The sequence below is a fragment of the Lygodium microphyllum genome, chromosome 15 (genome assembly GCF_053477565.2).
Source record: "Lygodium microphyllum isolate KBCC chromosome 15, Lygodium_microphyllum_v1.1.10, whole genome shotgun sequence".
In the NCBI taxonomy this organism is placed as follows: domain Eukaryota; kingdom Viridiplantae; phylum Streptophyta; class Polypodiopsida; order Schizaeales; family Lygodiaceae; genus Lygodium; species Lygodium microphyllum.
In genome coordinates this window covers 127,884,354-127,909,964 of record NC_141149.1, presented here as the reverse complement: position 1 = coordinate 127,909,964, position 25,611 = coordinate 127,884,354, and the positions used below count along the sequence as shown (strand labels likewise).

General features: G+C 40.2%; 1 protein-coding gene across 3 annotated transcripts in view; it reads left to right on the top strand.

Annotated features, from left to right (window-relative positions):
• Positions 1-13,391, top strand: part of LOC148025042 (3beta-hydroxysteroid-dehydrogenase/decarboxylase-like) — a 47,626-nt gene extending 34,235 nt beyond the window's left edge. Inside the window, exons 3-14 of one of the 3 annotated variants that reach the window (XM_087694742.1) lie at positions 10,035-10,124; positions 10,204-10,337; positions 10,421-10,591; positions 10,753-10,881; positions 11,082-11,161; positions 11,280-11,478; positions 11,560-11,677; positions 11,788-11,962; positions 12,049-12,205; positions 12,297-12,363; positions 12,441-12,563; positions 12,909-13,391. In XM_087694742.1, the coding sequence (XP_087550868.1) occupies positions 10,035-10,124; positions 10,204-10,337; positions 10,421-10,591; positions 10,753-10,881; positions 11,082-11,161; positions 11,280-11,478; positions 11,560-11,677; positions 11,788-11,962; positions 12,049-12,205; positions 12,297-12,363; positions 12,441-12,563; positions 12,909-12,916 (1,451 nt within the window). In that variant the 3' untranslated portion in view covers positions 12,917-13,391. Of the gene's footprint in view, positions 1-10,034; positions 10,125-10,203; positions 10,338-10,420; positions 10,592-10,752; positions 10,882-11,081; positions 11,162-11,279; positions 11,479-11,559; positions 11,678-11,787; positions 11,963-12,048; positions 12,206-12,296; positions 12,364-12,440 lie in introns of all 3 variants that reach the window. The other 2 variants (XM_087694740.1, XM_087694743.1) reach the window with 2 other exon arrangements.
• Positions 13,392-25,611: the final 12,220 nt, after the last annotated feature.

Here is a 25,611-nt window from a genome sequence, read left to right as displayed (position 1 = left end):
GTAGTGGCTGTTGGAAAGTCATTTACTCCTTTAGGTCCATGATTGTGTTTTTTCCTTCATTATTCTTTTATTTAGCATTCAATTATTTTTCAGCTTCTTCTTCTTTTTCTTCTTCTTTTGTGCTCTTTTTCGAGTTCAGTGTCTATTAATCATGTTCATACGCTCTGGTTTTCTTTGCGAACCCTAGTATATCTTCATATGGTATCAAAGTTGGTGCTCTCTCCAAGAGTAACTTGTGCTATATCATGAGTGTTGGGTTTTGCAAGAGTGATAACGAGTGCGTTTGGGCTTTGTGTTTTACATTTTGTATAAACGACACGTTGAGAAACCACTTCTTTAGTTTACACACTTCATTTAGGGTTTTGCATTTACAGTCCCAAGAAGGGCCGGTGTCCACATTTTGGCCACTTTTTCAGTGGGTGCCCACGTAGTGGTGCGTCATCCTAGACAACTTATACCTATAAATAGGTAGTCACTTCATTTGTTACCACTTCTCTCTCTTCAGTCATTCTTGACCACCATCTTTGGTCACCACCACCACTTCCCTTCTCTCACCAGCCCCTTCCATTGCCCTCACACACCTTCAAGAGGACATTATAGTTCGTGACTTGTGGCTGCCTTCACCCTTCCTCTTCTGCTTCAAGTGCCTTGTTTCAGCATCAGACCTTGTGTTTGGAGCATCTTCCACCTAGCGTCACCATCATCTACTCAACGTCAACACCGTTCTCTTTTAGGCTCCACCTTCACCTGCTTTTTTCAGTTTAAAGGCCTTTTCCTTACATGGCATTGTCATCTCTAGCTTGGCGTCAACATCCTAGCCTCCGGTGATAGTTTACATCACCGAGCGTCAGTGATTTCATCACTCGTCTATCACAAGGACTGCTAGGACGTGCATTTTTGCAGCGTGGCTTCTCCATCACATGGTGTCACTCATCTGGTCAGAGGCTGTTGGGACTTGCGTTTTTGCAGCCCGGCTTATCTTCCATCATCTGACGTCATCATTATCCACATGGTGTCAACATTTGGGTTGCTCTCCTTGTGTTTGACAGCTCTGACACTTTGGGATTTGTGTTTTGCTGCCCTGGTCACTCCCTAGCATTAGAGGACTATGGTTCGCTCCCTTGACAATTGATGATTATCTTCCACATCTCCGACAGCATCAAAGGACTATAGTTCGCTCCCTCGACAGCTATCTTTCACCTTTTGGTGATTACTTCGACAGCCCACTATTTAGAGGATTGCATTTCACTCCCTTCGTTGTGAGATTTCCCACAGGTGCTGTTGCGTGATTCAGACAGGATGGTGTAGTTATCTTTTGAGCTTCGGCTCTGTTGTATCTGCTTTTCTTTTCATAGCATGGGTCAATGCATCATTAGCGTGTTTTTCTTGTGTTTTTTAGTTTCTCTTATCTCTTAGTGTTTGCCGTACACACTCTGTGTTACTCCCGGAAAACCCTATTGTCTCTTTGCATTGTTGCCTATTTTGACATAGTATCAAAGCATACCTGTTATTTTTGACATGACATACATTGACTTATGCAAATTGTATTTTCTCTACAAACCAGTGTATCTTCATACAATATCAAAGCTAGTGCTCTTTCCAAGAGTAAACTGTTTTATATCATGAGTGTTGGGTTTTGTGAGAGTTATAACGATTGCATTTGGGTTTTGCACTTTGTATTTTGTAACAATGACACACATTGACTCATGATGTCTTAGTCAACTTCACCCATGGAAAGATTGTTTTGACATGTGGATCTACATGGGGAGCAATGCTTCTTTCTCTTCTTGTTCTGATTCATAATTTCTTGGGAGGATGATAAATGTGGAGGTTTTGAAATTGATCAACAAAAAGTATTGGGCCCAAATCTTCTCCTCTTCATATTCCTTTTTCAAAAGATACGTCTCATTGTGGCAACTAGTCGTTGAAGATGGCCACTTTGAGTTGGGGGAGATTGCCTTTCCAATGTCTTCATCTTAGCAAGACAAAAAAATAGTAAGTTTGTGTAATTCTTGGCAATGATTGCCTTTCCAATGTCTTCATCTTAGCAAGACAAAAAATAGCAAGTTTGTGTAATTCTTTTGAATTGTATATCTTAGCAAGACACGATAGTAAGTTTGTGTAATCCTTTTGAATTGTATGAATTTAGTGTTCTTTGATTTGTTTCTCTTGCTATATAGGAATTGATTGTAAGTTGCTATGGAGACCTACACTAGCAATGATATGAACAAGGGGAAGCTTTATAAGCAAAATATCTCATTGAGGTATATCTACAGCTTCTGTTTCATATGAGCATGAGTCTAGTAATTTGCATTCTCAATTTCTACCCATTTCTTCTCTATCCAATCATTTAGGTTCTTGCACATTAGATTCAAAGTCTTTCTTTAGACCCACAATAGGTTATCCAATCTTGTAACAAGCTACTTCAGATCCTCTTATAGGCTTCAGGGCTTCTTTAGCTCACATTTTCTATCCCCAAGTGTGTACCACTTTGTGCTATGCCTCTTGTGCACTATGCACCTCCCAATTAATTGCAAGTGCTGTTGAAAGACAGGCATGTAAATCCTATGTATACAAGGGTGAATAAGGGTAGCTAGGTGTAAATGAATTGGAGTATAGGGGAGCAAGGGGAAATTCTAACCCTAACTTCTCTAGCGGCTATATAAACTGCCTAAAGGTTACTGTCACAGTTGAGGAGAGTGTACTAGTTGTACTTGCAAACAACTTACTAAGCAAGATCTTCTTCTTTCTTGTACTTGCTCTCTCTCTCTCTCTCTCTCTCCCTCTTGTGCACACTCTCATGCTTCCACTCTGATATTTCAACAAGTGCGTCACTGTCCCCCAGTATTGTTGTGTTGGGAATGCTCCCCTCTTGCACGCTGCACTACTCTTTCGAGTCGATCAAAAGGAAAGATTCCCCCTCTTGTGCCAATGATCAGCCTACCTCATTGAAGGGAAATATGAGTGATAAGGAACCACGTAAACAAAGACCTTCTTGGCGGCACATGCCCAAGAAGAATAGATATTGTATGCTTTGCAAAAAATCTGGTCATCTTGATGACAATTGTCATTCAAAGACCAAGGGTATTTTACCCATACTTAAAATTAAACCTTCTCTTAAAAGGGCCTTATCTCCATCTGAAAGTGGTAGTTCTAGTCTAAGTGTCACAAGGATGTGTTTTTCCAAGCTCGGGATTAATGTGTGATCTCGTTGGGTATGTGAGATATTGCATAAGTTGTGCATGACATGGCCAGGTCATCAATCACAAAGGTTCAATGATGAGAAGCTGAAAACTAGTTAATAACTAATGAAGTTTCATGAGCACATTTAAATAATTATAATTTGGAGCTTGATGAGTCTTAGTACCAAAGTTTTGTTGAGATATCGAGCTCCACTCGTGATATGCTAGGGTGATCGTTGTGCATTTATGTCACCGACTTATCAGTTACAAATGCGGTTGGTACACTGCCTATGAATAATAGCTAGATGACAGCTATCCTTATCTACTCTAGTTCGTGGCTCAGTTAGTAGGCCACCTTAGTTAGTTGAGTTTGGTTTGAGACCCATATATAGGGTTCTTTTATTTCTATGCACTAGAGTTCTTTTGGCTTACACAACTAAGAAGAGGAAAACCGTTTTCAGCCTCCACCTTTGTGTGTATTCTCTCATTGTGCAAGCAAGAAAGCTACAAGTGAGACTCCTTCCTTCTCTCCCACAATCTTGACATAGTATCAGAGCCTTGTTCATGGTAAGGAGCTCAAGAAAGCAAACCAAGTTCGCGGTGTTCTGGTAAGAGGATCAATGTTACTTTAATTTTTTTGCTTTGAGAGCAAGTCTTTGCAGGTAGCACAGTCGGAAAGTGCAAGAGTGCATTGTCTCAGATTGAGACACCCTTCGCGGTGTAGCAAGAGGGCAGTGTATGCTGCGGGCTAGGGCTTTAGCCCTTGATTGCTCTGTTTTTTTGATTTGAGGCCATTTCGAGGCCTGTTTTGGAGGCGGAAGTTCTCTGCACGCACTCAGAAAAAGGCCCAGTTTTATGCTGTGTGACCACTGTTCTACAGGTCGGTGAAAAGTTACTGTAGAAATTGCATCGTATGCCTGTGCGCAGAGACATTGGGAGTTACAGAATCATCCTTGTTGCCTGTTGATGCAAAATCGTCACTGGAAAGTGATTGTGGTCAAATACCACTTTCGTCAGTTTTGCAGATTTACCATTGTGAGGCTGAAGCTGTGTTCTTTGCAGTGAGAATTTTTTGCAGTGTTCTGTAATGGCGTCTGATTCTCTTTCACAGATTGTTACTGAAAAGCTTGACAAGAACAACTTCCAAGCATGGAAGTTTAGAATGACGAATTTCCTTATGGGAAAATGATATTGGGAATTCGTTGCAAGAAATGAAAAAGAACCAGTTTTTCCTGATGTTCCCAATCAACAGCAAATACAGACATTTAAAGCATAGCATGAGAGAGCCAGAAAAGTTATGTACTGGCTGTCTATCAGCATTTCAGACTCTATGATTGTGCATATTCAAGATGCAAGTACGCTAAAGGAGACATGGGATACTTTGTCAAAAATGTATAGCACAAATACGCAAGCCAGGAAAATGTAGCTCAAGTAAGAGTTGTACAATGTGCAAAGAGAAAGTATGAGCATCAATGACTACCACATGAAGGTGAAGAAGATTGTAGATGCACTTGTTTTCATTGGGTCGCCAATGGAAGATGATGATTTAGTTTCTGTGACCTTGAATGGTCTAGGAAAGGATTATGCACAGTTTCGAACATCCATGTCTGTCCGTGAAAGATTTCTTGATTTTGAGGAGTTGATTGCTCTTCTAATTTCTGAGGAGCAGAGAAATGGTAGTGCATCTTCTTCAGGAGGAACTTCAAAAGAAGCTGTCTTCTACTCAAATGCTGGAAGAGGTAGAGGCAGAGGTAGAGAAGGCCGATTTGGAGGCCGTGGTAGAAATCAGAATATGCAACAAACTCAAGAATACTAGTTCTTTGGAGGAGGACGTGGTAACTCTAGAGGCAGGGGGAGCCAAAGAGGTCGTGGTGAATGGCAAAGAGGCAATGATATCATGAATGAAAAATTGCAACAAGGGAATTATACATCTTCTAGTAGACAGGGTGATGACAGAAATGAGCATTTGTTTATGGTGCAGCACATGACCAATTCTGTAACAAGTGCAGAAGAAAGAAACGATGTGTGGTATGTTGACTCAGGTGCATCAAACCACATGACAGGTCATGCAGAATAGATGCAGGATGTAAGGAAAATGGAAAAACCAGGATTTGTGGAGATTGGTGATGATACTGCGCATCCTATTGTGAAGATTGGAAAAATTCCTTTGTCTATGCAGGATGGGAAAAAGAAATACCTGTCGGATGTATTCATGTCCCGAATATCACCAAGAACCTGGTTTCTATTGGTCAAATGGTTGAGCAGGGCTTGCAGGTCAGATTTAATTCTCATGGATGCTTTGTTGAGGATATGAAAAATAAAGGTCGCTTGATAGCAAAAGGAAAGAAGAAGGGCAGAATGTTTACGTTGAATGCAGACATGCCTGAATTGAGTGTAGCAATGTTTGCACATGGGACCGGTGTAGTTGCAGATATTGATATCTGGTATAAACGCATTGGTCATGCTAATGTATAGCGACTTAAATCAATGCAAGCCCAAAATATTGTTGCAGGATTGCCTAAATTCAAGGTTACAGAAATGCGTAAGGTATGTGAAGCTTGTCAATTTGGAAAACAGGCAAGGAAACCATTTCCTAGACATGTTCAAGAGAGTAAGAAGCGATTGGAATTAATCCACTCTGATGTGTGGACTACTAAAGCTGCATCTCTTGGAGACTATAATTATTTTGTCACTTTTATTGATGACTATAGCAGGAAAGTTTGGGTGTATTTTATGAAAAAGAAAAGTGAAGTTTTTGGGCATTTTAAAACTCTTAAAGCTATAGTTGAAAAAGAAACAGGACTGCAAATAAAATGCCTAAGGTCAGATGGAGGGGAAAAGTACCTCTTAAATGAGTTTGCAAGGTTCTTGCAGAAGCATGGCATAAAGCAGCAATATTTATGTAGTCATACCCCGCAACAAAATGGAATTGCAGAAAGAAAAAACATGCATATTTGAGAGGTATCTCGTGCCATGCTCAATGAAAAAGACCTGCCAGATTTTTATTGGGCTGAGGCAGTTGCTACAACAGTCTACATAATGAACATGACTCCCACTGCAGCAATACATGGGATGACTCCAGAGGAGAGGTATACTGGTAGAAAACCAGATATCTCATTTGAAAATTTTTGGTTGCATTGCCTATGTTCATGTGCCAGATGAGTTGAGATCCAAGTTGGATCCAAAAGCTGAGAAGTGCATCTTTATTGGTTACTCTCTGTAGTAGAAAGGGTATAGATACTATAACCCTTCTACTCGTAAGTTTACAGTGAGCAGAGATGTTTTTGATGAGATGAGTAGCTGGTATAAACCAGTAAATGTGATTGATAATGTAGATGCACAAAATGGTTATGCTGCACAGAATTCACAGTAGCAGTCACAAGATATTAGTGGACCTGGAGCGTCCTCTAGCAGTGGTTTACATTCTTCGCCATGGACAGGCAGATTGAGATCAGGAGAATCTTCTCAAACCAATGCAGATAGTGGTATGCAGGTATCACGAAAAGGAAAAAAGAAGGTAGATCAGCCCATGTTTGATGTAAATGCAGGTCACTCTTATATGGATGGTGAATCCAGTGGCTCAGAACAGAGCATTGATGATGAGTTGGGTATTCCTTCTATTGTTACACCTGGAGTAAGGAAGACCAGGGATGTTTTGAGAGCACCTGGGAGTGAACCTATTTTGCGCAGGTCTACCAGAGCTAGGTATCCTGTGGATAGGTTGAAATATGATGGATTTACAGTCATTCACTATGCATATATGGTCAAAGTGATACAGGAACCAGAATTCACTTCTTTTGAGCAAGCCATGGGAAAAGAAAAATGGAAGAAAGCCATGGATGAAGAAATGGATGCCTTGGAAGCAAATGCTACATGGAAATTGGTACCTTTGCTTAAAGATAATAATGCAATTGGTTGTAAGTGGGCTTATAAGGTGAAACACAATGCAGATGGTTCTGTGAATAGATACAAGGCAAGATTAGTAGTCAAGGGATATGCATAAACATATGGCATTGATTATGAAGAAACATTCAATCCGGTTGCAAGGATGGCAACCGTAAGAGCAGTCATTGCTATGGCTGCATCAAAAGGATGGTCTTTATATCAGATGGATGCAAAGAATGCCTTCTTGCATGGTGATTTGCAAGAAGAGGTCTATATGGAGAAGCCACCAGGTTATGTGCATGTTGTTCATCCTGAGTTTGTTTGCAGGTTGAAGAAAGCCTTGTATGGCTTGAAGCAAGCACCTAGAGCATGGTCTGACAAGATAAGACAGTATCTTGTCACTATTGGCTTTCAGATTTTCAAGGCAGATTTCTCACTTTATGTGAGAAAAATAGAGAAATGTATTATGCTACTTGTCATTTATGTTGATGATTTGATTATGATAGGTGACAGTGATGAAGATATTCTTCATGTGAAAATGCTATTGAAACAGAAGTTTGAGATGAAGGATTTGGGAGAGATGCGTTATTTCTTGGGCATTGAGGTGATTAGATTACCAAGTGGGATATGGCTCTTGCAGAGGTAGTATGGATTGAACATGCTGTCCAAATATGGGATGACAGGCTGTAAGCCTATTTCAGTTCCTTTGGAGCAGAATGTGAAGTTGAGCGCAGATGCAGGTGAGCTTCTGGAAGACTCTACTATGTACAGACGCATAGTAGGAAGTTTCATTTATATGATTATTACCAGGCCAGATTTGAGCTATGGTGTTGGATTGGTAAGTCAGTTTATGCAGGCTCCAAGGAAACCGCATTTGGATGCGGCTAGACGCATACTCAAGTATGTGAAGTCCACATTGCAGTATGGACTATTTTATGAGATTGGGATTCAGATACAGTTGCATGGATACACTGATGCTGATTGGGCTGGTAGTATTTCTGATAGACGATCTACCAGTGGATATGTGTTCTCTTTTGGGAGTGTTGCAGTCACTTGGAGCAGCAAGAAACAGCCTACAGTTGCCTTGTCGAGCACAGAGGCTGAGTACAGGGGCGCAGCAATGGCTGCATGTGAGGTAGCTTGGTTGCATAAGCTACTTTATGATATGTATCAGTCTACAGATGGGCCAGTTGTCATTTATTGTGACAACATGAGTAGTATACACTTGGCAAATAACCCAGTCTATCATGCTAGAACAAAGCACATTTAGGTGCATTATCACTATGTGTGGGAGAGGGTTTTACTAGGTCTTATTGATCTAGTTTATGTCAGCACAGAGGATCAGGTAGCTGACATATTTACGAAGGCATTGGGCGCAGAGAAGCTGCGCAAGTTTAGAGACCTGCTTGGTGTGCAGGAATTGGGATTGAGCTCGAGGGGGAGTATTGAGATATCGAGCTCCACTCGTGATATGCCAGGGTGACCGTTATGCATTTATGTCACCGACTTGTCAGTTGCAGATACGGTTGGTACACCGCCCATGAATAATAGCTAGATGACAGCTATCCTTATCTACTCTAGTTCGTGGCTCAGTTAGTATGCCACCTTAGTTAGTTGAGTTTGGTTTGAGACCCATATATAGGGTTCTTCTATTTCTATGTACTAGAGTTCTTTTGGCTTGCACAACTAAGAAGAGGAAAACTGTTTTCAGCCTCCACATTTGTGTGTATTCCCCCATTGTGCAAGCAAGAAAGCTACAAGTGAGACTCCTTCCTTCTCTCCCACAATCTTGACAAGTTTCAATTACATTATTGAATTTCTTCTGCTGCCAATTTGACAAAAGTTGCCTCAATCTTAAATCTGGATAGCAAATGCTTTGGAAGCTTCTTTCCAGCATTTCCTTTATGAGATTTTGACATCAAAGATTGAGTGCAGGTGATCATGTCTTCTTGAGCCCCGGCTCTCTACTTCTACATTCTGCAGGGGGGTGTGTGTGTGTGTGTATAGAGGATCCTAGTGCTGTCTTTCTTGTCCTTTGGTGTAGACATCACTTGGTGGGTCTGTTCCCCTCTCTTATCAATGCCCTCTTTAACACATGGAGGGGTTTCCCTTGTGGGGCCCTTGTTTCCTCATCAGTCCGAGTTTATTGCTTTCACCTCTGCTCTTCATTGTGTGTTCCCCTCTGCTGCTGCTATTTTGACAAAAGTTGCCCCAATCTTAATCTGGACAGAAGATACAAATGGCTCAGCAGTCTGTGTGCTCTGACACAAATTCACAGACATGACTGGATGACTGAATTTGCTTGAATTAACGAGAAATGCTGCTAAAAGGCCTCAGTTAGTTGAGGCATGGCTGGAACTGATGCTAATTAACACAAATATAAATGGAAGTAGCCAAAACATAGTTGAAAATTGCAGTTGATCCTGATCAATGCCTCTGTGGGGGCAGTAGACACCTTGCAGGCTGAGATGAAATTAGTTGCGGCTGATCATCTAATAGAGGGTTAAATGTAGCAGCAGGGACAAACAAAAGACAAGTTCTGGTGATGATACCATGTCAAAGTGTGTGCGAGTGGAATAATGACTGAAGACACAGACACATGAACTTTGAAGCCATGGAACCCACACAGGGCAGAATTACATGGACCCTTTTGCTAGATCAAAACATGGATTTCATGGTATAGCATGTGCCAATATACCCACTGAAAAAGTGGCCACCTGGTTGAAAACAGTGATTAGGTTACTACAGACTTACACGTTAGAGTGACAAGAGAGTTGGCACGATGATTGGCAGACTTCATGGCATGGGGGCTGCAGGAGAGAGCAAGTGAGCAGTTTGATATCTGTCATCCACATATATACACATGCATGTGCACAATTTTTATGTAAGCTTTGTATGCTTAATGTTTTCTCCTTAATCTGAATCAATGCACTCAATTCATGTGTCTTTTTCATGGCTGAGTTGCAGCATGCAGGGGAGCTTTTGCAGTTTTCCACATGGCAGCTCCAGATTCATCAATTAATGACTTCAACTTACATTACAATGTCAGTGTAAAAGGTCAGTAATATATTAGTGTGAAGAAGTTGTCTTCTTCCCAGCTACTAGTAAAATTTACATGTTATAGTGGCTTATGCAGGGACGAAGAATGTCATAGAAGCATGCATTGTCTGTAATGTAAAGAAGCTAATATACACGAGCTCACCAAGCACGGTTTTTGATGGCGTGCATAGCATTATTGATGGTGATGAGACATTACCATACCCTGACAAGGTGTGCATGCATTTATTGCTCAATCATTTTACTATAGGGAAGCTTTGATGAAGCCAGGGCTGATGGAAGTGTTTAAGTTGCAGCATAATGATCCATATTCCGAAACCAAAGCACAAGCAGAGGCTCTTGTTTTGAGTGCAAATGGGAAGTCTGGTTTGGTTACGTGTGCTTTACGTCCAAGTAGTCTGTTTGGCCCTGGTGACAGGTTGCTTGTCCCATCGCTTGTTGCTGGTGCAAGATCAGGAAAGATGAAGGTATAAACTTTTCCTTTTAATTACATAGAATATGTTGTATCAGTGCTAGGCGGTTCTAAATCCAATGTGGATGCTGTTGCATTGGACTGCTCAAGTGTATTGACTTGTGGAATGGGAGGTGTTTATGATGGCTAATGTTTCAGAATTTATTATTTTTGCAGTTTATTTTGGGAGATGGGAAAAACATGTATGATTTCACGTATGTGGAAAATGTGGCTCATGCTCATATTTGTGCCGAACAAGCCTTGGATGTTGAAAAGTTCCATGGGGCTGATGTGGCTGCAGGAAAAGTAATCCTTTCACCTTAAGCATGAATGCTTCCATTCCATAAATTTGTGCCTATTTGCATGCATGCCACATATTTTATGGGCATGCTCTTGTGCATAGGTAGCATGGGTGCATGCTTTGTTTTTCAAGGAAAAAACGTTGTATGAGTAATGTTCATTTGATGCTAAAAACAATGCATACTAAAGCTAATGCATTATTGCAGGCATATTTTATTACAAACATGCAGCCCATCCGATTCTGGGATTTTATCTCAGAAATTTTAGAAGGACTTGGATATGACAGGTGTATATAGTAGGAAAATCTTAAGGCCAAATACAATTTGTATAAGCATGTACTGGTGAGAAGTGCTACTCCTGATCACATTTCTTTTTGTGGTTTTGGGTGTTTGCATTTTGTTTAGGCCCAAAATCCATCTCCCAGTCAAATTGCTGATGCCTTTGGCAGTTCTGGTGGAGTGGGCTTACAGAACATTGCCCATTTTTGGAGCTTCTCCACCACAGTTCACACCTTCACGCCTAAGATTAGTGACTTCTTGGCGTACTTTCAAGTGTGACAGGGCTGTGAAGCTGCTTGGCTACAAGCCAATTGTCTCCCTCGAGGTGCTCTTTGGATGAAAATCAACTGGGCTTTTCCATAAAGTCTTTCCATTAAACAAAACTTGATTCATGTTATGTGTTCAGGAAGGAGTCAAGCGGACCATTGACTCATTTTCATATTTACGGGCTGAGCCACTTCACTCTAAAAGTCGAGAACTAGAAGGATTTTCTAAAGCTCATAGAATACTGGGTGGTGGAAAAGGTATGAAATCACACTCTCCATGTCCCTCAAGCAAGCATACTCACCACACTCACTTGAATGGCACCGATCTCTAATGTGGTTGTATATCTGATTCATACTTTCAATTCCAGTGGCAGATCTGCTGCTATGGAGAAATGAGAAGCACACCTTTTTGTTTGCACTGGGGGTGTTTGCTCTCTTGTACTTTTTGCTTTGCTCCGGGATTACTTTGTTAGCAGCAACATCAAAGCTCCTTCTGCTGCTCACAGCAGCAGCTTATTTTCAGAATTTTTTACCCCACTCAGTGTAAGCAACAGTTGCTTTAATGCTCATTAGTGTTTAAGATGATGCATTATCAGTATTGATGATGTTGCAAAATGCCCTACATTCAGGTTTGGGTTACAGGTGCCAAAATTTTCTTTTGTACCACGGGAAGTATCTAAAGACTCAATGAATTTGGCTGTCCAGTATTTGAGGAGTGTTTGGAATCCCGTATGGGACGTGGTGGTTGATGCATTGGAAAGTCGAAATGCCATGTCTTTTCTGAAGGTATATTTCAACATTTGGTTCATAATCCAGGCATTGAGTGTTTTCTCTAAGACCTGACAATATCCATTGCCATCATTTGTCATCATTTCAGGTAATGGCCTCTGCATACATAATGAAGATTGCAGGCAGATATTCCTTTTCAGCTGTGCTCTTCACTGGTAAATGTAGTAGAAGAGGTTTGAGCATTTGGTTTCTGTTCTTTAGATTTTACTAATTTCAACACTGCTCTTCACAGTTGTGGGCACATTATTCATAGGTTTCTATATCTATGACCAAAAGGAAGATGAGATAGATGGCATTGCTAGATCCATAAGAGGGCTTATACCACAAAGAGTGTGGGGCAAGACACCAGAATCAGGTATTAAGACTGAGTGCCGTTAACCTGTACTCATCTTAGTGACCAGCACTTTCTCTTTGGATAAATTGTCGTCCTGGAGGCCCCTTTGTTGGAATTCTGCTTGTGTGAGGCTTCTGACATTGACATTAGAACCCATCTTCAGTGCTTCCTCCATAAGCTTACAATTTTCATCGAAGGAAAGGAATATCTGAAGCACACTTCATTCACAAGCAGCCACCTCATGGGAGTGTATTTGCTTAAACGAGTGCCTCACGGCAGTGTCAACTTAGCCATTCTTTGACAAAAGTCCCCTATGTGGGCATGGTTTGAGATTGTAACATTTGCTCCTCTATGTTATTTATGTAGGAATTTGAAGGGACTAACCAAATTTGCCCTACAAAATGGAGGTAACAATATGCTATCGATTGAATAATTTCTGAATCTCTTTGTGAATCTTGATGCTAGTTTTTGCAACAAGTAAGAGCTAGCACTGTCTATATGATTCACCATTCTTTCCCGGATTCTGGGGATATAGTAGCACAAATCATCATTTACTTGCTCAACACAATGGTAGTTAGATATCAAACTCCTGCCAACTAAGAGTTCATGTCAGTGCAACATCATTTGGGCAGCTTAATAGAAAGCTCAATCTGCTGAATCTTGGTGGGTCCTGTCGAGTCGAGAATAATGATTAGTTGTTTGGCTGCAAGAGGCATTATTCTTAGTTGTTCGGCTGCAAGAGGCTTTTCAGCTTGTATTGTCTCACATCTGATTTCGTTCTTGCGCTAGCATGCTCATCATTTAGTACCCTCTCTCTAAAAAAACTGTTCTTTAAGGTCCATTCATCAAACACAACTATGTGTGTGTGTGTTTTTGTGCAGTTTATGGTGGTATGCGTGCTTTTCTATTATTTTGTTCAAAAAAAGCTCATAAGCACACCTTGCAAACACGAGTCTTGGTTGCTTTGAAAGTCAACCTGAGAATAATCTATTGGTGCTAGTAGATGTGCTTTCAATATATTAGAAAATGTGGTAAGATAATTTGGTGCTTTGCCAATTTTCAACTTGAAGCACAAACACTCAAATACTCTAGTGAAGTAGCCTTTGTTTGAGGGCATTTGTTTTCACCATATTTTGCTTAGATGATATTTCACCATTTTCATGGCTCATTCAGCAAAGCATAGTAGCACGTTGGTCCATCATAAAGGTGATGCAAATTTGTTAGGATTTGGAGTTATAAAAAATTCAAGCAAGGAAAATGTACAACAAAGAGTGGTACTTATAATTTTCCAATACTTAAAAGACTCTTTTCAATTCATTACATTAAGTCCTTCCTCTTCACTACATTGAACATGCTGATAGGATAGCAATGAAATCTCGATGTTTTTGCCTATATGGGATCATGAAGCATGTCAAGCACATACCTTGTTAGATGTGAGTAAAAAATTGATTAACTATCTATTAGTAGCTTTGTTTATTATATGTTCATTGCCCAATTTGGACACTTTTAAGCCTTTGAAAGCGGTTGAATCCAATATATACTTACCAAATTGATGAAGTTGCTTTTGAAGGTGGTCTACTTGCCTTAAAACATGAAAACTTTTTATCTTATGTTATGCAAGCTAGTTAACGGCACCTTAAAAATTCACCCTCGAGGAATTGACTAATAAATTGATGTGCATATACCTCCATTTTGTATTAGCACACATGATAGACCATAGAATTGTCCAAGGGTGTTGGTCAAGCCAAGGTATGGGTATAAGTAATTGGTGATCAATAAATAATTTTTCATATGTTTTCAAAATTTTTGAAGACTTGCTTGGCTTTTGTTTCCATCAATGCCCATCTTGAACGCAACTAATTGGAAAGGGCAAACAATTCATTATTTAGCCTAGAAAATGAATAATAGGAATCTTTCCTGTCCTTTGTCCCCATTGTCTTCATACTCCTAATGCAACTAATTGGAAGGATAGGTCAATTTGATAGTTACGAAGAAGGGGAAATGAGGATACTCTCTCTCATGCTCATTGCACTCCTAGGTAAGTGATTCAAAGAATCTCCTTTGGTTAAATTGTAAAGAAGATGCAAGGAACCATGCTTAGAAGCCAAACACAAAACAAGTTGGTCCAAAGACATCCTGGGACATGAATCCTACAAATTTTTAAAAGTAAAAAAAGAAGCCAAGAAAGTTGCATTTCTTGCCAAAGTATAAATTGAACATATTGACACACAAACACTTGCATAGTTTAGAATTTAGAGTTCCTTTCTTCCTCCATGGTGCGCACATGCGTGTGCTGTGTACGTACACGTGTGCACATGTGCATGTGCAAGCACGCATGTAAAAGATGCATTTTAGGAAAATGGGCTTGTTCCCATATAATGGTTAGAAATTTTTGGTAACAAATTTGTCGATATAAGCTCTTTTTCTTGGGTCCTCCATACTTAAGTTGAATAAATTTTTCATTATTATTTGGTAATAATCATCTTCACTAGCCAATAAATTAACTATTTGTTCATCCTTGTGAGATTTAGACATTTGGAGTAAGGGGATTTTGCAAGGGCTCCAAATCACCGACTTTTGTATAAACGGTCAAAGACGAGATAAGTCCAGCATTCTTATCTTTTGATGTTTCTAGAGGGAAAATGATTCCATAGTGGGTAAAATGAATATCTTGGGTCATTCATTGTGCTAAATTTTTAGGAGCTAGAGCACTTAATCATCATTTATGAACCATCTTTGCCAATGGATTGATTTGATTTGAAAACTAAGAGAGAGGTTGTGAACCAAACAATTCTTTGAGGCCATAGCAAATCTCTAGAGCATCTCAATTTATATCTAAATTGATGACAAGAAGAGTCAATCCCAATAATATGGGAAAAACTTAGACTAGGTGACATCTAGACTTGAATTAGGGAATGAAGGATTTATAGTCCCTTATCTTACCACTTAACTATATTACTCCTTTTTGATATCATTAGATTTTCCAATCCTATTAAGATCTATTTTTGAGGAATGGAAAAAACCATTAAAAGAGATATTAGAAATGTAACAAGAATTATACCATTTGGTGGAAATATTAGCAAGTCACTCTCTTTCATGCTCTTGTATGTGTTTCTTTCTTTGATACACTCTTTGCAACATATATTTTTCACTTGCATCATTTGTAGCAATTGAATCTACAGGAGCTCTAATTGCTAAAGCACATTATCACAATGCTTCTCATGATTAAAAACAAGTGAGCTCACCATCTTGGAGTTTCTTGAAGCACACAAAATGCAATTAATTCTCATAACTAGTTCTTTTAATGGTAACATGAGGGTCCTACTATGGATGGAGCTATGAGTTGCTATTGGCTTTTGATTTGTTGCAAGCTTCTTATTGCTTTGACCTAGTTTTGATAATGCATGTTGTAAGCTTGGATACATGTTGAGTACAAAATGTTTAAAGATTTATAAGTGACTTAACATAATGCCTATTTATGTCTTGTCATCCTTCATAATCTAGATAAATCAGGTTACTTGTCTCATTATGCCTAGCCTTGAAGATGCACATTGAAAAACATTCAAGGTATCAACAATGTTTTTTAGTCCATTAGGGAGCTATTATGATTCATTGATTGCAACAAAAAGCAGTCACAATTTACCTTAACATTATCTTGATCGAGATAGTGCAATGGTAAAACAACAACTACAAGTCTTAAAATGTTGTAGCAAAAATGAAAAATTATAGTGAAATTAATTGCAAAAGTATGGTGCAACAATTGGAATAATGTTGTCAATCATGAATGAAAAACATATTCTTTAAGTAAACTAATATTTGTAAAACTTTTAATTTATTACTAGTTCTTCTAGTTATATATTTTTTGGATTTTAAAAGGGTCACAACCTTAAAAAATAGTGTAATTTCCAAAATGATATCAAAATCAAAACATACTTTTGCTTTGCCAATTTATGAAAATCTCAAGCCTTTTACAAGAGCATTGGCCAAAGGATAAGAAGAGAGAACATTTAGTTAAATCTTGAAGCTTAGCCTTCGGAGAGAAGGCACTTGTATTTTTTATTGAATGTTGCACATGAAGTGGAATATAACCTCTATATGGGGGATGGCTTCTTTGAATATGCCTACATTAATGTATGTATGATTTTTATGTGTATGTTTGATGTCTTGTATTGTTGATATGATGGTAATTGAATTTTGGAAATTGGGAGAGGTGAAATACTAGAGAGAAGTGTAACTCAAGAGGAAGAAAACATCACTCCTAAGATGGAGTAGCATCTAGCCCCACTACACCAAAAAGAAAGTTTGATTTTTGAATTTTTGTAGAAGTATCCTCTTGGGAAAAATTCCCAAATTTCTTTAAATTATACATACTATGTTCAACAATGCATTTTGACATATTGGGGTAAACTCCAAAGAACTTGGAAGATTAGGATGTAAGACATCATAGTAGAGTATCCTTGGCAGTGTACTTAATGTTGATTGCCTACTCACGAAGAGAAGACTAGACACACAATATGTAGTAGAAAGTCCAATTTGAGAGGATCTCAATGAAGAACATCCTCCAAATGATATTGACAATGTTGGATATGACATGTGAGCTCTTATGACTTCTTTGTGAGGCATAGGAACCTCAAACTAAGGCACATTCTAAAGTGATTGCACATCTCCAAGTCTAATAATGGCATGATAAATGCGAATAAGGGGAAAAGTTTTAAAGCACTTTCAAACTCATTTTTAAATCCATTTTACTAAAAGATGAGAGGATCATGTATGAAATACCTTAATGCTAGGTTAACGAGTTATAGGAGTTGTGTGCCAGAGCATTGCCCTTTGTTTTGCACGTAAACTAGCCTTTTGTTTTATTAAAATATGAGAGGATTACATGTGAATTTCATATTAAAAATCATTTTATTGAAATTTGAGAGAAAAGAAACAATTAAAGCATTCAAATTCAAGTACGAGACTAATAAATTCGTATGATTGTATGCTAGAGCATTGTGCTTTGTTTATTTGATTACTAGCCTCCAATGCTTGCACTATCTTCTCACTCCATGTGCTTAATCTATGCTCACAACATGCTCCAAGCATGAACCACCATTGCAAGACAAGAAGAAGTAGTTGAAGAAGATGAAAAAATAGGAGATGGAGATGGTGGATCCAATGAGTGCTTCACCTTTGTCCCTCACACACACACACAGAGTCTCTCTCTCTCTCTCTCTCTCTCTCTCTCTCTCTCTCTCTCTCTCTCTCTCTCTCTCTCTCTCTCTCTCTCTCTCTCTCTCTCTCTCTCTCTCTCTACTATATATGCCCTACAATATCTACCCTACTCGATAATCTATGGGTCTATAAAATATTTTGATCCATCCACTAATCCACTACTCGTTGCAATTCTTCTATGATTATTCTACCCCATAAGTATAACTAAACTCCAAAGAAGACCCACCAAGCCCATGAAATCTTAAGAAACCTATTAGTTTAATAAATATACACCCATATGAAAGCTTTTTTCTCACAAGCTACGACAACTTTCATACTATATAATTATTTGCAAAGACAATTACATTAGTTCATATAAAGAGATGACAATGCAACTTTTGTATACCACAACAAATATGTATTCTTTTGCTTCAAAATAGGTACTATCCACATGGTGTGAAGGGGATAACAATCAAAGTGGTCCCTAACACCTACAACCCATTGGAACTTCTTAGTCCTCACTAACTAGTGTCTTTGGTTGGTCTTGCACATAACATGATCACCTCTTCACCATGTATTTATTGCTCTGGTTTGGAAAATGCAATCCTCAAATTTTATAGAAATGTGGCAAAAGGAAATCTTTATCATGCTTTCAGACTCTAATGATTATTCCATTTACTAAGGATAGTTCATTGTCCCCCCATATGTATTATATTAAGAAATTAACTATGAATACTCAAAACTCACTTTGCTTAAAAAATTAAGACTATCTTTATTGTTTTGGATGATGACACTTGAGCATGTAGGTGGGCTTCATGCCAGGATGCTACTGCAAAAAGTGTGGTAGATGGGGGAAGGTGAGGCTATGTGGACACAATGTCATTGGTTTGTCTTCATGGGTACTTGTAATAGTAAACATGTGTACTCCCTAGGGTGTGGCTATCTTACCACGTGGTTTGAAATACGTGTGTTAGTGTAATTGAGAGTTGGGTCAAAACATTGGCTAACAAGCCTAGAGTTTTTTCCCATGCTTGAGGGCCCGATTCGTGCATATTATTCATGCAATGTAATGCTTAGGGTGACAGGTCTTTGGTTATAGGTCATGCCCTTGAGATGCTCGAGTGGTGAGATGGGGGAGGGGCCCACTCCCTAGGTGTAGTGCATGTGATTTTCATCTCTCTCTTATTTGGCTTCTCTTTCATTTTATTCTTTTTGTTTTTTTTTTTTGAATAAATACCACAAGTTCAAGGATAGGTTGTAGCATGTGGTGTAAAAATTACACGGTGTAGCGAATGGAAATTGAGCAAGAGATAGAGAATCATAGTACACAATAGATAAGAGAAGAACAAAATTTTTCTTTAACTCCAAACAAGCTCATACAAAGATGGCTCTGTCCACCTGTGCAATTCCAATGTGAAGCTTAAATGGCGATCTAGATAGAAGATAGGTAAAGAGCTTAAAGGCTAGCTGGAATAACTATGATTGGGTGAAAGGATGGATCATGAAAGTTGTGAAAGGGTCTACCTTTTATAGCATGTGAAGGGGGTCATGATGGATGAACTTGCATGTACATTTGTGTCTGTTGACCTTCCATGTGTACATGCGTCTGTTGACCTTCCATGTGCACATGTGTTTGTTGATCTTCCATGTGCACCTCCACTAGTTGGCCACGGAATATTCCACACGATATTCCCTACCTCTAGTCAAGGGCTACCTTCTACAACCTTCAGACCCAAAATAGGAGTCCCTAATAACTTCCTTACCTTGAAACTCGGATGTGGTGTGTCTCGAGTTGCTATCAGCTTTAACTACTTTGTCTAAGCCAAAGGCTAGACCTGCAATAGCCACCTTTTGGCTATCCGGTCACATAGACCTCATGTGGTGTACAAGTTAGGACCCACCAATGTCAAGGCTCACACATGGCTTCTCCTCATAATGGGGGCAACTTTGAGCACCATGGATCATTGGTGGCACCTTATGAGGGTAGGGCATTGAACATATCTAACATCCCCCCTCAATATTCTAAATTATTTCTATTCTCATCGGGAACCTGTGCATGGCATTCATATCCAAAAGTTCTGAAATGTGAGACAGATGGTTTCTTACCAATGTAAGCCTCATGAGGTGTTTTATCCTTGGGACCTTTTGTGTAGCTCCGATTGAGAATGTAGACTGTAATATTTACCAAAAACGGTTTGGTAATACCTTGCCTTTTAACATATACCTTGCCATCTCCACAATGGTGCCTTCCTGGGTTCCACAACATTGTTTTGTTGAGGTGTTATCAATTGATGCTCGATCCCTTTGCTCTTGCAAAGTCTTCAAACTCCTTTGAGTTGAACTCATTGCCACCATTTGTTCACGCTTTTCCCTATTTCATTCTCAACAAGTTTTAGCCATTCTTTAAACTTACCAAAAGCTTGAGCTTTATCACGAAGGAAGTACACCCACATCTTCTTACTATAGTTGTCGATGATCAACATGAAATAACAAGATCCTCCCAAGGCTTGTTTAGGCATCTTACCACACAAGTCAGCATGTACCAACTCTAGAGGAGCATTTGCTCTATTCTTGCTTTCTAATGGAAATGCATTTCTTTGTTGCTTTGCCGATCATACAAGCTTCACATGGATCCTTCATTCAGTACTGCAGGTAGGTGAGCAACCATACCTTGCTTATGCATCTCCTTCAAAAATGAAAATCCAATGTGTCCAAACCTTTCATGCCAAATCTTACTTGTGCCCACTTGAGTGGTGGCTGTAAGAGCACTTAGCTCATACATGTTGTTCCTCCTTTCTCCTTTGCCAACAAATTTTCCAGCACTGTCAATAATTTTTGCATATGTCTTGTTGAATCTCACTTCATGACCAATATCAGTTATCGGAGTAGTTGATAACAGATTTCTCCTAATTTCTAGAGTATACAACACATTTGAAAGCTTTTTGACTTCACCATTTGCACCAACAAAGAAAATAGTACTTGTGCTTGTAGTAATGCATTTTGAATCGTTTCCAATCGTCACAATGATGGATTCTTGTAGGGATTGCATAGAACTATATAGACCTTTCTTGTTGGTCATGTGATAGGATGCACTGCTATCCAATACTATGAATTAGTGGTAGATTCTTCTTGTGTCGAGAAACACACGTCCTCAATGGTCACCATGAATAACTCTAGCTTTGCTTTCCCTTACTTTTAAGGGTACCATTCTTTTCATCTGCCTTCTGACATGACAATCTGCAATTGCATGTCCTACCTTCTTGTAGTAGAAACACTCTCCTTGAAATTTCTTCTTACCACCCATCTTCTTTTTTTCATCATCATTTTTGGTGGAGGAGGCAAAAACCTCATGGAATCCACCGTGGAATATGCCTCCTAGCATCACTACCTTGCCGTGTGGTGCATTGTGCTTGTGCTAGTGGAACTAGGAGCTGGGTCGAAGCTTGTGGTCTTGTCCTACACTTGAGGACCTAGTTTGGACATCGTTGTAGGTGCAGTGTGCGGATTAGGGAGACATGTATGGAAGTCTTGCCCTTGAGGTGCCCCAAGCGTGAAGTGGGGGATGGGGCTAGGTAAAAAATCCTAGGTGCAGTGATTGTGGCATTTGAATAATTTCATGAACTTGGTCTTTTTATTTTATTCTTTTCTTTTCTTTAAAGAAATAGATAAACACAATCGATATTATAGATACGGGGGTGCTTCTAGGCTGTACCCAGGTCCTCTTCTGATGATGCATCATGAGGTGGCCTAAGGAATTTGCTCGAAAATGCACGGCTTTGCATGTAGCTCTTGAGATTAGCCCTGATGTTTAGAGGTGTGGTTGACAAAAAGGGGTGTCTACACCTCGTAAATCAGCTATCGTTCATTTCTTTGAGTAGCTTCATACAAAAAGAGGGTAACAACATAGCCCTCATCATTAGCCTAGGACAACTATCTATTCCTAGGTTGAGAAAAAAAAAGAGTGGAGGTAGGTGGGCCTCTTCGGCGGCTGGCTTTTACTTTAGTAGAAACCTAATGGTCCTAAGATAGTGATGAAAGAGGGGTTTGGACTGAAAGAGAAATCCTCGAGGAAGTGCATGATTGAAGGACAGATGTCTCCTGCCTTCTTGAAGGTTATAAACACTCCTCAAGATTCTCTAAATTGGCATTGTAGATCTTGGGAAAGTCATACCTACCATGCTCCTCCCTATTGTAATCCACTCCATGCCTACAAGGGTAGGGCAAGTAGATAGGATCATTCCTTTCTTCAGGGAGTGTACTGCAGAATGCCATCCATGCATCAAGGTTCATATCCTAGATCCTTCTCAGCCGCTTGGGCTGTGCTTCATAGCCTTGGACCCGTCTTGAGAATATATTACACCTTGTCTTGCTGCTAGTAGTTTGGGACCTCCCGCCTCCACCGAGTGATAACTATGCTTTTCTCCATGACCCATCGACTCACCAAGTTTTTGGCCATTCAAATTATACTATCCACTATTTCCACTGGTAGGACTCGGTCCAAGGCCCATGGGTAGAGGAATGATAGCTTGAAGGGCCAGGGGTTTGGAGTTCTCCTTGCTCCCAAATACTCAGTTCCTGGGGCCAGTTGACAGGATAGCAATCCTCGCATTGTGGCACATGCTCTCCAAGAAATTGTTGGGGTTGTGCTCTAGCTCTCTGCTACGCTTGCTCCACCAATTCCCATCTTCTTCTCTTAGCTGTAATGATGTGCTCGGGTACTTGGCTGCCTTCCAAATCCTCCTAAGGTACATTTGACAGTGGTGGGCTAAGCTCTCGGGCATGTTGCTCTTCTCCTAGCTCCCGCTCGAAGTCTAGCCCTTCCTTTGGCGGTTGCTCTTGTGGGGTCATAGTTGGGGGTGGATGTGACTGCTTGTGCTTTTCAAAACCTAGCTCCTTCAGCTCATCGGTGGAGAGGCTGGCTTGCCTCAAATATAGGCATTGTTCTTTTCTTGTTAGGCCGGTGCCAGTTGGGAGAGCATGCTTTTGTAGGCCGTACTTCAGGGATCTGGTGGTCATTTCTAACTTCCTTCTCGTCCTCTCCATCAAATCCTCACTGTCTACTTGTTATATGGAGCACTGCGCTTAAGAAGACTTGCTATTGCGCCTTTGAACTTGCTTCTGCGGCTTCCGTTCTGGTCTCTGCCAACACCCGCTTGCATTCTGCTATGGCCAAGCACTCAACAAGTTCTTGCACTCGTTTGAAAATGTGCTCTTCCCACTATTTGGCTCTCTCTTTTAATTCCTCCTTGCCCTTCTCCATGCTTTGAGACATCATCATTACCACCATCTTACCATATATACAAAGAGTGTGAGCGATGATACAAAGTTGCATAAGTATATCTATGATGTGGAGCCTAATTTGTTGACAATTGATGTTATGACCCTAGGGAGTCCACCTTATAGAACATGTAAGATACTATGTGAATTCAAAGGAAATGGTATTTTCTTTAGTAAAATTTACATGTTTATATTTATAAAAGGTATTTTTTAATTTCAATTGTAAAAAAACTATAAGTTTAGTAAAGTAAAAGGAGTCATTTTATGGCCTTATAGTATATAAAGAAAGGGTATTTCTTAATATCCTTTGAAGGCATGTTATATAGATGATTTTTTATAGGTGCATGCCGTAGGTTATGGATCAGAAACCCGCCACACTATTCCAAGCCATTAAGTTGGGAATGAGGTATGCTCAGAAGTATAGGAAGGACATTCCTATACATGCATCCTTTGGATAGCAAAGGGTTGTTGCTAAATAGGGCAACTTTCGTGGCAATTATGGAGGTCCCAATACTTCATTTGGCAGTCCTAATAAAGTCCCTATAAATCCTTCTTTCAATGCTTCAAGATAGCGAAGTCCTTCAAAGCCAACAACTAGCATGTATGTTTTTTCCTTGTTCTGGTAGTTCAGCTGCTCCTCGGCTATCTTCTAGGCTTGTTGCACCACGGATAGTTGCATGGAAGTTTAGGAAAAAATTTTAAACCTATCTTCGTTCTTCTGTGTGTGGGCTTATTGGTTTCCTTTTTGCCACTGTCTTTCAGATTCGGCCATGGTTTATATCTCCTCCACCTTCCGTTCTAGTTCTTTAACTCCTCCTATATCCCTTGGGTTGCTTCTTTGATCGCTTCTTCCTTCTCTTTCTCCAAGCATTTGATTTCCCTTTCAAGTTTCCCTTGTTCCTCCAACTCTAGGGCAATCCTCTTTTTTAAGTCTTCTATTTCTTTTCGATATCTTCATGCCCTCTCTTTTGTTGCGGCATCTAGCTCCTCCGTAGCCTCCAGGATGTTTTTCATATTCCCTTGCAGCTCTTCACTCAACTTTGTTAGCTCCTCATTAAGTTGCTGCATGCTTTTGAGGTTTTGTTTCTCCTCGGTCCACCTTGCTTCCAACTTTCCTTCTTCTCCTTCCTTTTCTTTGAGCTGCTCTTTTAGCTCTCGGATTTCTTGTTGATGCTTTGTTGCTAGCACGTTGCTTCCAGCCTGAGCGCTAGTGAGGCTTCTCTTTTAATCTCCAGCTCCATGTTGCCACTCTCTTCTCCTCCTTGGCCTTTTCTAGCTGCGCGAGGAGCTCTTTGACATACTCATTGTGTGTTGTGGCCGTGGGCGTTGTGGGGGATGTTGTAGTCATGGAGACCTCTAGCTTTTGCCTATTGGGATCTTGCCTCTACTTGGCATCAACTGCAAGCTTGATCTTTTAGCTCCTACATTGGGGACCCCTGCTTTCGAATCTGGAGCTATCTCTTGCATCTTTGTTGCCAAAAAATGCATCATGGATATTAACTTGCTAGTGTCCATGGCAGGTACAGTGTCTTGGGTAGTTGAGGTGGTCGTGGCGTGGGACATGAAGATTGATGGGAGGGGGTGCATTGGGGCCTTGCCTTTGCCCGATATTATCGGGACCACTTCAATTTCTAAGGCCCTGGCATTGCTGCTTGGGTCTCCTTCCCTCTGGGGGACTCATGGTGCTTAGCTCTTCCATACCCAAAGTCTCCTCTAGTGACGTGCATGGCCTCAACTATGTCTTCATTTTCCTTTCTCCTCAACTCTTCTGCCTCTTGCTTTGGTTGTCTTTTTCTCCCTTCTTTGGCCCTCTTGGACTCTCTTTGGGCCCTCTTTAGCTTGGCCCGTTCCTCCTTTGTCATTGTTTTTTTTATTTCCTTTTGTGGCTTTGATGGGGCTCTCTTCTTTAGCGCCTTGGGCTCTCTCTGACCAGTAGGACTATGTCTCTTGCTCCTCCCTATCACTTATAGTTCTCTCACTAGATTGTTCCTACTCAGGGTGCAGTAATTGGTCTTTAGGGGACTCCCCTACTTCCTCTTTACCTCCTTCTGTGTCCTTCATGGCCTCCTGGATGATGGCCATCAGTAACCTGATGGTGGGTGCCTTGGAGGACCTTTTTTCGGGCTGACCTTGTTGTGGAGGCCAGGGACTCCCTTGCTGCTGTTGTTGTGCATGTGGTCAAGGATTTTGCTGAGCTTTCGATGGTATTTTGGACGAAGGCATTCCAGCCCACCTCATTTGGGAATCCAGCTGCTGCAATGCTTTCTAATAATGGTACCTCGATTCTGTTCATAAGGGCAGTGTATCTTTGATTGGAGAAGAGGGCGTAAATAATCTTTGCCTACATTTTGATTTCAAGGTTTGGGATGTCCGCCAAGCTTATTCCATCTACTGTGCACACGGTAGCCTTGCTCATCCCCAACATGTTATACATGTTCCTCCTTGGGTGTTTCTTAGTCTTGCTAGCTAAACCCATGGCCTTCTCCACCATTGTAGGGCTTAATTCCACCTCTACTTGGTGGGGTTCTTCTCCTTTCCTTATTGTCACTGTGCCACATTTTTTTCAGCATTGAAGCTTCTCAAAAATTCTGTGCAC